The following is a 13417-nucleotide window of genomic DNA, read 5'->3' as shown; positions in this document are numbered from 1 at the left end:
TTCATATAATCTGAAGGCTTTTATCACTACTCTCTGCTTCAAGTTGATAATGGTTAAGTTCTTATTCTAGTTTTACTGCCATCATATAACATGCAAAATGAATGTTTTTTTTTTTCAGTTTCACAATAATACAAATTATACTGAATTCCTATAATAAAACAAATAATACGATCACTTACCAAAATGCAGCATTTACACACAATGTATAATATTTGTTAATATCTTGGCTTTATATTATCAGTACAAATGCTTTCTACAATAGCAGGGTGTGAGCCAGTAGTAGTTACTGAAATTTTGGTATCTTTTTAATTGTTTCCTTATAAAATATGTATAACTCACAACAAGTTTGAATGCTGATGTTTCTGTTTAAAAAACAAAGCACTGTTTTTATGGCTTCATCATTTATTCATAAAAGAAAACTTCTGATATAATCATGACAATACAGCATAAGTGGATTTTATGGCTATTTATATTATACACCAGACCTATGTCTAAATAAAGAAATAATAGCGCAAGGAAAACAACAACATGCAATAACAACAGTAGTTAGAACAACAGATAGAATAATAGAATGAAAGAATGATAGAACCATGGATAGATGGATGATAGATAGATAGATAGATAGATAGATAGATAGATCCTGTCTTTTGTGAACACTGAGCAGTAAGTGTAATCAGCTTAATTAAGATTTCTTGTTGCTTTACATTGATTTATACTCTGAATCATGTGTTCACATGCTATTGACCCTGCAATGTCAATAATGGGGCTTAATTCTTGTCCCCATGGCGACTGGTCCAATGGGGAGGATAATTCCCTGGTAACACAACTAGGGAACAGATAAGATGAAGAGCCTGAGAGATGCTCTGTGGCACACTGGGATTGAATATGTTGTTGGTAACCTTAATCACAGAAAGAAATATCCAGAAAAAGCAATATGAGAAAAGTAAACCTATGGTTAAACTCCATATCAGGATGTTGTCAGTCTGTATAAGTCACAAATGCTTTTAGTACACAGGATCATTCAGTAATGGCGACACAGTGGTTCACTGATTCATAAAACTGGACTACACGTTGGAAAACAGCCCATTAAATGGCACAGTCCAAGCATATAGTTACCTCAGCTTTAAGCCTCTCGATCTCTGTGTCTTGGTCTTCCAGTTGTGTGCGGAGTTGATTGGCTGCCACCTTCTCTGTCTCCACAATCTGCACCAGATGGATGTACTTCTGCATAAGAACCTCACGCTCGATGATGATGTCAGAGTAGCTGAGATGAAAACGACAGGGTTACACTCAAATTTAATGAAATCTCAGAATATAAATGTAGTAGTTTATGTATGCCTGGGTTTATTTAGCAGGGCTCAACAATAAAGATGGCCAGTTGAAGATACTGCTACTATCAAGTAACTGCTGAACTTATACTATATCTATAACTTATACTATACTATATCTGTCACTATATCTTAACTTGATCGTGTTGATCATGTACATGTGTTCGTTTTGTAAAAACTGAAAGAATTAATTAGATTTTATTAAAACATCAGTTACAATGAAAAATTATAAACAACTCAATACTTTCCAGTAAAAGTGTGTTATTATTATTGGCGTGATGGATTTAAATGATAGATTTTATCATTTCCAGATATCATTTAAAATAACAAAATGAAAACGTACTGAAAAATGTTTAAAATCTTTTTTTAAATATGACACATGCATATTTAAAAAAAAAAAACTGAAATATGGCACAAAAATATAAAATAAGACATCATTTTTTGTTGTTTTTGTAGGGCCATTTAAATTATCAGGAGGGCAAGTATAAATTTTGCGCCACAACTGTGGTGCACTTTGCCTTTACGTATTGTCCATGATTGATTTCCAGTTGCACTGTTGCATTTAAGTGAACAATGTCGGCCTGTATGACTGAAGTCCAGTGTGGCCTGTCCAGATGTTCACAGGCACATCTGCTCATGGGAAACCAATAATCCGTTAGATTCAGCGATCTCCCCAGTGATGCAATACAAATGTACACTACGGCTTGAGTATAAATCTGTATAAGGAGTAACAAATCTCTGGAGTCCCTTAAATCTCTGCGAGTTTGTGTGTCTGCAGAATATTATGTGCATGTGTGTGAGTCTGTGCGTAAATTGCTAACAACAACAAACCATTGTCATAACATCATAAATTAGTTTTTTCCCCACTCAGCCTTAAAACTGTATGAAGTGTACAATTATATCAATGTTAAAATACTTTCATAACACTGAGGCTTTTCAAAACATTGCTATGTTTGTTTGAGCATCCCAATCAGCCCGGCTCAACCAATGACATGAGTTTTTGAAAAAACAATGTTATTGCCATGGTGTCATGTCCAAAAAACTGACTTCAATTAAGGATTCCTGTTTTCACACACACACACACACACACACACACACACACACACAGACACCTCTGTTCTAGCTTGTTTCCTAATGTAGCTTTCTAATAAAACTAGCATTGTATACTATAAATGTTATTGGCTCTGTAATTAATTGTCTCTTTGGATGAAAGAATCTGCATAAATGTAATGTAATGTATATGCTAAAAGAAAACTGTACCACTAGACTTATACATGCATAATGAACTGCTAAGATGCTAAAACGTTTTTAAGTTGCTAAAGTCCTCAAAAACCAAAAAATAGGTGCGTGATGCCCCTGGCAATAGTGTTTCCACAGTCTGAAACTACAGCTTAATATTCAGTCTTGCTCTAAGGCAGATTTGTGATACAACAAATAAAGCAGTTTAAGCTTTCTTTAGAGATTTGTCTCTTGGAGATGAGATGTATAAAACATGGCTGCAAAGTTTGATCTTAGGCTGCACGTCTGAGCACCGGGGGAGGAGGACAACAGTGCTGTCAACCTCAGTGCGGCTTATTTGTTGCTGTGCTGCTCTGCAGTGACATGGATAAATGCACAATGCACTTGACTTAACCCGCTCTGATATGTCTTTCTTAGTATGATGATTTTATTCTTTCAGCCTGAGAGTAAAGCTTCTTTAGCGCTGCTAAATATTATCCTTGACTGAGCAGGATACAAAAAACAAATACACACGCAGCCACACTACCTGGCCTGCTGGATGGCCTCCACCCATTCGTCACAGTCTGACTCCTCCTCTGTCCGCAGTTCCAGAGGTTTCTGTCCATCATGCCCGAAGATGACGAGGAAATAATGCTGAAGAGATAGACAGACAGATACAAACGGAGAAGTTAGCAGAACTTCAAGCCTGTGTGTGTGCGCCGTTTAGGTGGTTTATGAGGACATACATTTGTATAATGACATGAATATGACATAGGTATTACAATGTGAAGGTGGTTTAAGAGGACACTTCCTGTGTCCCCGTAACTTAAAAGGCTTAAAAAACATACTAAATGTTGTTTTTTTTTGTTTTGTTTTTTTTATCTAAAATGCAGAAAGTTTTATGTGAGGGGTAGGTTTAGGGGTAGGGTTGGTGTACGGGGTAGAAAATACAGTTTGTATAATATAAAAACCATTACGCAAATGAAGAGTCCCCGTAAACCACATATTCCAACAAGTGTGTGCATGTGTGTGTGTGTCATGAACCTACTTAACTTCAAACTGTCCTATTTTCATTACAGGCATTTTTTTGTTGTAAAATCTATTTGATGCTAACTACTTCATGCTTAGCAAAATAGCTGCATAAAATGCATCAAAATTCACTTCACATCTTACCTTTCTCAACTGTATTCAACAATAAAAATCAAACAATGTTACCATCTTGACATAATCTGTTGATTCTATTTAATTACTTTTAATTATTACCTAATTTTATTTACTTTTTTATTTTATATACTTAATAACAAAATACTTTTTACCTGTTTCCCATATTTTCTTTGCAACCCTCTTACCATCTGTTTTTTATAAGTCCAATTGAAAAAAATATATAACATTCCTTAAAGGGATAGTTCACTCAAAAATGAAAATTTGATGTTTATCTGCTTACCCCCAGGGCATCAAAGATGTAGGTGACTTTGTTTCTTCAGTAGAACACAAACGAAGATTTTTTACTCAAACCGTTGCAGTCTATCAGTCATATAATGGCAGTCAATGGGCTCCACGGCTTTGAGAGTAAAAAAAACATACACAGACAAAACCAAATTAAACCCTGCAGCTCGTGACGATACATTGAGGTCTTAAGACACGATCGGTCTGTGCAAGAGACTGAACAGTATTTATATAATTTTTTACCTCTGATCCACCGCAATGTCCGAACGCGTTCACAACATCCGGCGCGTGACGCGTGTACGTGCTCTGACATAGTAGACATAGATATTTATAAGTAGATGCCTCATTAGTGACTGTTTCTATGGGCCACTATACGTTCCAAAATGGCGGACGCATCAACGTATCTGGAGTGGTCGAATAGGGAATCTATACATATCTATGAAAGTAGATATTCTATACATATCTATGAAAATATGCGGAAGCAATCTGTCGCGCGTATACGTCACTCATTATTTACACAGTGCAGAGAGATTGCAGACGTGTTCACTGGCACTGAGATTATCTAAATATATTTAGAAGTACAGGTCATCACAATGGAAGACGATTTTGATATATCATCAGACAACGTGGAATTTTTTGCCCAACTGTATTTATTTGACGTAACACGCCGGATGTTGTGAACGTGCTCAGGACAGTTGGACATTGCGGTGGATCAGAGATGATATAAATGATATAAATACTGTTTATTTTCTTGCACAGACTGATCGTTTCATGTCTTTACACATCAATGTATCGTCACGAGCCGCAGGGTTTAATTTTGTTTTGTCTGTGTATGTTTTTTTTACTCTCCAAGCCGTGGAGCCCATTGACTGCCATTATAAGACTTGTTGAGTTAAACATCTTCGTTTGTGTTCTACTGAAGAAACAAAGTCACCTACATCTTGGATGCCCTGGGAGTAAGCAGATAAACATCAAATTTTCATTTTTGGGTGAACTATCCCTTTATAATTGTGACTCTCATGACCACACACACAATGTGGATCCTTTTCTACAAAATGCAGAGAAATAATCATAATAAACCATTTTAATAATAATGTCATAATAAACCATCAAATAACCATTTGTTGAAAAAAAAAACAATTCAGTTTTTAAGAGTTTTATAAGGCATTATTTTGTACCTTATTTGTCTAAAGCACCTAAAATCTAAAATATGAAGATTAGAAATGTTTTGTGATGACCTTCAGCCAAAAAAATTATAAATAAATTATTTAATTAATGAATACAAAATAAAAAACTACTACCACAAAAGGCCTGCTTTTAGATTAATACAGAGCTAATACTCTGTATTAAAAACTCACAGAAACATCAAGCTTATACTGCCAACACACAGATGCTGACAAGCTCTATAAAATAAAACAGGTACAGGGTTATGAAAGTCTGAGCATTGTGTGGCTTGAGGCCATCTGAAAGGCAAATAAACACATTCAGCCGCTTAACAGCAGGTGTGAGAGGAGTTGAATCAGCTATTGTCATAATGACCTGAGGGAAAATGCATGGTGTGAGCTGGTTAGAATGTATGCTTATATAGTGATAATCATAAGCAGCTCCACAAAGTGGATTTTAAATGTATTGTTTTGTGTTGTTTCGCAGAGTTATAGTCAAATATGGCAAGTAAGACCAGAATGAATAATAAGGGAAATAAATAAGTTTAAGTATATAAAAAATAAAATAAGGGGGAGCATAAAACAAAGATACAATGTAAAAAATAAATGAATAAACTAATAAATGGAGAAAAAAACAGAATAGAATAGAAGTCTGAATTTCAAACTTTCTACTTGAAAAAGTTCATTATAATATCATTTAGTCAATCTAATTCAGGCAGTCTGTGAGAGGACTGTAGAATTTGATATACGTATATACATATACGTATATACATCAATGAAAAGCAACTGGCTACTTTTTTATATGTGGAATGAACTGGAATCCCTGCATAACCATAAAAACTGGTGCTGCTTCAAAGACATTATTAATTAAATATCAACTGCATCAAGGCAGCCAAACTTGAGCATTACTAACCACAGCCTGACATGTACTTATATAAAAAAAAAAAAAAAGAATTGTGGCTTAGCCTTTTTCAAACAGTGACTGACACTGAGAGAAAGTAATCACAGTCTAAATGCATGAAAGTTGATCATTTCCATCCCTTGGTGCCTGAATTAGCATACACTTAAAATCCAGTGGTAAATAAGTCTAAGATATATAAATAATTATAACTAGTTTCTAATTTCATAAGGCATCATTACGCATATAAATGCAATCTGCTAATTCAAAGGTTGAGGGGTCAGAAAACATCATGTGAAAATCATTTCACATCTGCAGCTGACACTAATGAAACGAGCTACTTCAGCTGGTCATGCAACAGTAAACACAGCGAGCTCCACTCGTTGCTCTTTGAGTCATCGCTGGATTCGCGAGTAGGAGACAAAACACAGTGCAAACATTTGAGTCAGTTTGTGACAACCATGCACTGTATATGTCAGAGATAGAAATAACTGTTTGCTTGTACAGATGTGCATCCAGTATATGTATGTGTACATATATAATCACAAAACTGCAGTTGAAGTCAAGTTCACGGGATTAAGCGTTCAGTGTTTTCTAGCACAGACAGGCATGAGAGGCCTTATGTAACACTCCCCAGATCTATTTACAGTCTCTCAGGATGACTGCCTCTCTAGACATCCACCTGCACTTCTCTCTGGACATTTAAGTTGCATGTAAACAGAAGGATAAAATCAGCACCAGGCATTCTTACATTTACATTTACATTTACATTTAGTCATTTTGCAGACGCTTTTATCCAAAGCGACTTACAATTTGGGGATACATAAAGCGATTCTTCTTAAAGAGGCAAACAGATACAGGAAGTGCTTGTAATACCAAGTTTCTAGACATTGTTCAAATAAGTACAAGCTATGGTTTTGTACATACACAAAACCATCTCTACACTCTCAGAAAAAAGGTACAAAACTGTCACCGGGGTGTTATCCTTTCAAAAGATACAAATATGTACACTTTAGGTACTAATATGTACTTTTAAAGTACTAATATGTATCGTTTAGGGGAAAATAAGGTACTTTTGTATGTAGTTTGTATGTATTATAGAAAAAAATACTATGTATGTCAATGGCTTCCTGCAAATGTTTGGTTACCAACATTCTTCATAATGTCTTTTGTGTTGAACAGAAGAAAGAAACTCATACTGGTTTGGAACAACATGAGAGTGAGTAAATGATGACAAAAAGCTCATTTATGGGTGAACTATCCAATATCCAAATGCACCTGCAGCATTCAGCAGATCTACTACAACCAGCCACTGTGGTGTCTGTTAAAAATGTCCGCAACACTTTACAATAAGGTCTTATTTGTCTAACTTATCTAACTTGAACTAACAATAAGCAAAGGCATTTTAAAGAATTTATTAGTTTCTGTTAACGTTAGTACAAATCTAATTGTTCATTGTTTGTTAGTTCACAGTGCATTAACAAATGTGAACAAATACAACTTTACATTTTTAAAATGTAGTAAATGTTGAAATGATCATTGACTAAAATAAATAAATGCTTTAAATGAATTGTTCATTGTTAGTTCATGTTAACTGATGTTAACAAGTAAAACTTTAATGTTACCGAATGTTTAAAACAGCGACAATATTTACAGCACCCAGAGGCTTTTTTCAAGCAACAAACTAAAGAGTATTGTGAGCAGACTTGATGATAGAATGAGATAAAAACAAAGTCAAAACAAATACACAGACATCTGAGTTAATACTGAACACAATATTACATCTCTGCAATCATAAGCCCTGGAGTAATCTTTTAAATGGTCTATTGCAAGGCTCTAGTGTACACTGATATTTCCTGCGATAACAGGAAGCAAGTAATTTGCTCAAATTCGTAACACTTACTAAGGAAGGCCATCAGATTTTGCACACACACACAACAAAAAAACATTCAAAAAGGAGATCAACTTCTATAAATGAAAAATGGCCTGACAGCACAAGATCATATAAAATCAACATATAATAATGAGTGCATTTACTGTACATGTATTGAAAAAACACTGAAAACTATAAAAAAATATGCTAAATTTTAAAAACCAGACAAAGCAAGAAAACCACATCAGGCCTCAACAATAAAGATGGCCCACTGGCTACAGATTTTCAGGTCAGTTTCGGTCTTTCGGGCCATTGCCAATTAAAATTTTATATTCATTGATCATGTTAATTAACATTAAAAAGTTTGGGGTCAGTTTTTATCCTGCCTTTTTCTGTTTAAGAAATTAATACAGCAAAGATACAATTAACTGATCAAAAGTCACAGTAAAGACATATGTATATTGTTACAAAAGATTTCTACTACAAATAAATTCTGTTCTTTTGAATTTGAAAAACATATATCATGGTTTGCGCAAATATATTAAGCAGCACAGATGTTTTCAACATTGATAACAATAAGAAATGTAGTTTTAAATGACGAATGGACCTCAGTTCCGGCAGACCACTGCATGACAGCCAGCATCAGCTGATGCTCTGTACACTCTCTACTTTACATTGTAGCAAAGTGTAATTTCTTCAGTGTTGTCACATGAAAAGATATAATAAAATATTTACAAAAATGTGAGGGGTGTACTCACTTCTGTGAGATACTCTAAGTTCATCCGTACTCACACTTTCCTTAGTCTGTCGCACAGACATGCGCTTACCCTCCTCCATCCCCAGCTCCTCCTTAGGGCCGAGACACACTGCACGATTTTAGCAATCCTATAAGATCATTGCAAATCACAATGTGTGACACGGATCTGATAAACTTGGGTACGACATGTATGCAGACTGTACAATGATGACAGCTATTGACTCGTAGGCTACGACGCACGTTACTATAGAAGAATAAAATGTCATCAGCATGCGCTAGTGGTAAACAAAAAGAGCATGATGAAACACACTTTGCCAGTTGCAGTTTTTATGCGTGCTGAAAAAAAGTGGAAGCGGCGAAAGAGGAAGGGATAAGCACTTGAGGTAAGCAGTTTTATGTTTAAGCACTGTGTCGCGTTGATTGATTTTTATGTCACATTTGTATTGGCTGGTCAGTAAACGTGGGTCGTAGCAGCAAACAACTGTGCGATGATCATACTGAATTTCTGACAATCAGAAAATTATTGTAGTCTATCTTTGGTTGCAAGACCATAACAACGGCCGTCTTTGACCCTCTCTCACCAACAAATCAGCATATTAGAATGATTTCTGAAGGATCATGTGACTTAAGACTTGAGTAATGATGCTGAAAATACAGCTTTGATGAATTCTTTAAAAAACATTAAAAATCTTACAGTTCAAAAACTTTTGACTGGTAGTGTACATTTTAAAAGAATAAGCCACAAGAATGCTGGTTTACATGCAGAGCAAAATCTGGCTACTCAGCTAAAAATCTATAGTATTTGTGTTGATCAGGTTTTGTCTAAACCATTTATGACCTTAAAAAGGGATATAGTTCAACTCACCCTCAAACTGTTCCAAAACTGTATGAGTTAATTTCTTCTGTTGAACACAAAAGAAGATATTCTGAAGAATGTGAATAACCAAACAGTTGAGAGTAGCCATTGACTTCCACAGTATTTTTCGATACTATGGAAGTAAATGGTTACCAACTATTTGGTTACCAACATTTAAAACTCATACAGGTTGGAAACAACTTGAAGGTGAGTGAGTAAAAGATGACAGAATTTTCATTTTTGGGTGAACAATCATTGTAACTGACAAAAGAATTTAGGGCGTTTTCGTGACCTAAATGTTGTCTGGTTATTAAACATAATCAGTGTAAGAAGGTGCATAAATGCAGTCATACATAAATTTAGATAACATTGACATTTTAAGTCCATTTAAAATTTTAATGCCAAACCATAACTTTGCAAAACAGACTGATATACTATAGAGCCAAATATTCTCTTTAAACAAAACAAATAAAAATAGAGTGGAGAAGTAGTCCACACTGATGCTGACCTAGTAAACTAAATCATCAGCACTCTGCCCCTTTACACACATGAGCTCCTTTCAATGCGGGTGAGAATGGACCAGTGACCCCTCCACTCACAAGCAGTTATGTGCGTCTTTCCCCCTTGAATGGTCTAGCTGAAATACTTCCTAACCTATTTCCTCACACAAGTCATACATTTGCGAAATGCTGAAGCCCTGTATTCACAAGGCCGTGCCCCAAAGCACTGAATTATCTGAAGAGTGTCTATTCAGGGCTGAGCACTTATATGGATGTGGTACACACAGAACACTCTTGTTTTGACTCACAGGAGGGCACTGAACTATGCTGCCGCATTAGTGCCGAAGGCCAACACAAACCAACAGGCCTGGTGAGCAGGGTAAAGGTTTGGTCCAACACCTCTAAATCGAGTCACCAAACCCTCCACCAATACACGAATTCATCACTCCATGTATCTGCAATAGTAATTTGCTCTGGAAATCTGCCAAGCCTACAGAAGGGAAAGCAGAGCGGGTGGATGAGAGAGACAGAACCTCTTGCATAACATTTCTTAACAAGTGTCAAGCATATTTTTAAACCGTCACTTCACCTAACAATTCCCGTTTCCTTGACAACACAGTGCTCTGCGCAAGAGCGATGCTCAATAATGCTTTTTGCACTGCATTCATTACTACCGCTTTATTTGTTCAGCGCCTTGCCAATCTTCATTTAAACTTCCTCGTCTATTAGGCTGACAGGAGATTGTTATAAATGCATTTGGCTTGCCTTTAGCAAATCATATTTGCCATGATCTCAGCACCATAAATGACGATAATGTTGAAAAAAAAATTTGTTTTTTGCTGGTTTGATCTGGTTTAAACAGTTTTTACCTGCCAGCCAGCTGGTCTTCCAGCCTGACAAGCACTCAAACCCCCAATAAAACCAGAAAAACTGAATAAACTGAGACTAATCGGGTCTATATTAAAAATAAAGTTTGTTTATTGGCATTTATAGTTCCATGAAGAACTTTTAACATCCATGGAACCTTTCCATTGGTTCTTTATAGTGGAAAAAAGATTCTTTAGTTCGTTAAAATGTTCTCACACCAAGAAAATCATGGTTCTTTTAAGAAATGATCAGTGAAAGGTTCTTTGAGGAGCCAAAAATGGTTCTTCTATGGCATCACTGCAAACCATGCTTTTGGAACTTTTATTTTTAAGAGTGAATCTTCTATGGTTCCATAAAGAACCTTTAACATCCATGGAAACCTTCCATTCCACAAAAGTTTCTTTATAATGGAAAAAAAGGTTCTTTACATTTTTTAAATATTCTTTCTTCTTTTAAGAACTGTTGACTAAAAGCTTCTTTGGGGAACCATTTATTCGTTCAGCGCCTTCATTGAAACTTCCTCGTTTATTACGCTGGCAGGAAATTGTTAGGCTCGCCTTTAGCAAATCATATTTGGCGTGATCTCAGCACCGTAAATGACAATTATATGTTGAAAAATAAACAACCTAAGGGGATTTTTGTTGGTATGATCTGGTTTAAACACTTTTAGCATGTCAACCAAGTTGGTTTTCCATCCTGACAAGCACTCAAACCCACTATAAAACCAGCGAAACAGAGCAGATTGAGCTTAACTGGGCTGGGAGGAAGGAAGAAGGGATGGAGTTGTCAGCTTTGCTGTTGGTTTTTCAGGAAAAGTGTTGATGTTCACCGTCTGGATGAAATAGTTGACGCTTTCTGCTTTCACTCCTGCTGGGTGCTTACTGATACTGTTTACAATCATGCGGTTTAGCTGTGCTCTATGTCTGTAGTTATCTTTGCAGCTACAGCCAGATATAAAGCAGTCAACAACAAAGCAATATTTGCTGCTGTCATAATACATCTTTGTGGTATGTTTGTGACAGGCGGATGCCAGTAAAAGAAATGGAGCAGGTCTTCCCTTTTCTCAGGATGACAGTGCACTATTTTTCAAGATTTCAATCAAGTTTTATGGAATCTATTGTAATATCCTGCCTCAATTATTTCTTGACATGCGTGTAATATTTAACATGGAAAATAAAGTGGCCTGTCAATAATATTTGCTTTGGATTCTGGAGTTTTGAAGAAATTACTTATGACTGGAATACACTACATGACTTTTGCCCAGATTTTTGTCCTGATTTTCAGTCTGGATAAGTCAGTGCTATAGCTTCCGAAAGTCAGAGCCAGTCTGCATATTTTAGGCAGTTGGAGTTGAGACAGAAAACCGCACAGGGTACAGATTTTCTAGCTTCAGACCCCGATTCTATCCTGTCAACTGATATAAAACGTTTTATATTTTGAGCTATTTTAAATAAATTATTGCTTCCATTTGCCAAGTGTTTCCTAGCAATGAGCTGCATGCTGGCAAACTAATGCAAAGCTCAACTTTGTTTGGATTGAGATGTGAATTTTTTGAAAGCGTTGTTCACTCTGATACCATACTATACAGTAAGTGTAACGCATATTAACAGACTAAAATTAGTGTTTCAATAAGCAAAACACTTTCCTCCAAGTACTGTTTTTTTAGTTAAAAATATCTGATATTAAATTATATTAAAAAAAAAATTAAAAGAACTTAACATTCTAGGTGCAAATTTTGCTATTGAGCAAACATGAAGTGTGGTTTCTATAACTGGAGCAGTTAATGGAAAACCCAGAGTGTGGCTGGAGTGGAGTGATTAGAGAACACTTTCAGCAAGAGGAGAAATTGCTGTCACTCCACTTCACTCATACACTCTGCAGAAAAACACCTTAGGCTGGTTTAAGCTGTTATTTTTGGCAGGGTTTTGGCCGTAGGAACATCAAGCTCCCAGACCCTGTCTCTGATCTGTGCCTCCACATGAGGAGTTACACCACACAAGGATCAGATGGAACTAATTCAGTTTAGTGTTCTCCTGCTGATCACATTATCAACACAGACTTTGGAAATATCAGGTAGTCTGAACATGTGGACCAGTGGTGAAGCCATAAAATCCTCAAGTGAGTGAAACAGGTGAACTAGGGTTGATGTCTATTCTGTGCCATCTTTCAATTTTATCTTTAAAATTAAGTATGGTTCCCCTCTAGCTTATATAAAAAAAATTTTGCTCATCCTTCAAAGCCTTGCATACAATTGCACAATTAACAGTGCTATAATTAACTGCAAAAGATAATCAAATGTAAAAGCTAGGCTTTTTATTGCATACATGAAAATTATTTCAAACATTAACGTTCAGTGATTGGTCAATTGTTCTGTGGTATAATATTTTTTATTTGTAAAAATGGCTGCTAAATTAATTAATTAATTTAAAAAATAGTTAAAATGTATATACTATATATATATATATATATATATATATATATATATATATATTAGTATACACACACACAATA

At 35.6% G+C, this 13417-nt stretch overlaps 1 protein-coding gene across 1 annotated transcript in view; it reads right to left on the bottom strand.

Annotated features, from left to right (window-relative positions):
* Positions 1–13417, bottom strand: part of LOC107703251 (ras-specific guanine nucleotide-releasing factor 2) — a 62252-nt gene that overhangs the window by 34211 nt on the left and 14624 nt on the right. Inside the window, exons 2-3 of the mRNA XM_016505805.1 lie at positions 3094–3200; positions 1117–1264 (exon numbers count right to left, since the gene is read on the bottom strand). Of these exons, the coding sequence (XP_016361291.1) occupies positions 1117–1264; positions 3094–3200 (255 nt within the window). The remainder of the gene's footprint in view (positions 1–1116; positions 1265–3093; positions 3201–13417) is intronic.

Source organism: Sinocyclocheilus anshuiensis, unplaced genomic scaffold, assembly GCF_001515605.1.
Source record: "Sinocyclocheilus anshuiensis isolate Anshui unplaced genomic scaffold, SAMN03320099.WGS_v1.1 scaffold542, whole genome shotgun sequence".
Taxonomy (NCBI): Eukaryota; Metazoa; Chordata; class Actinopteri; order Cypriniformes; family Cyprinidae; genus Sinocyclocheilus; species Sinocyclocheilus anshuiensis.
This window is presented reverse-complemented; position numbering and strand designations above follow the sequence as displayed.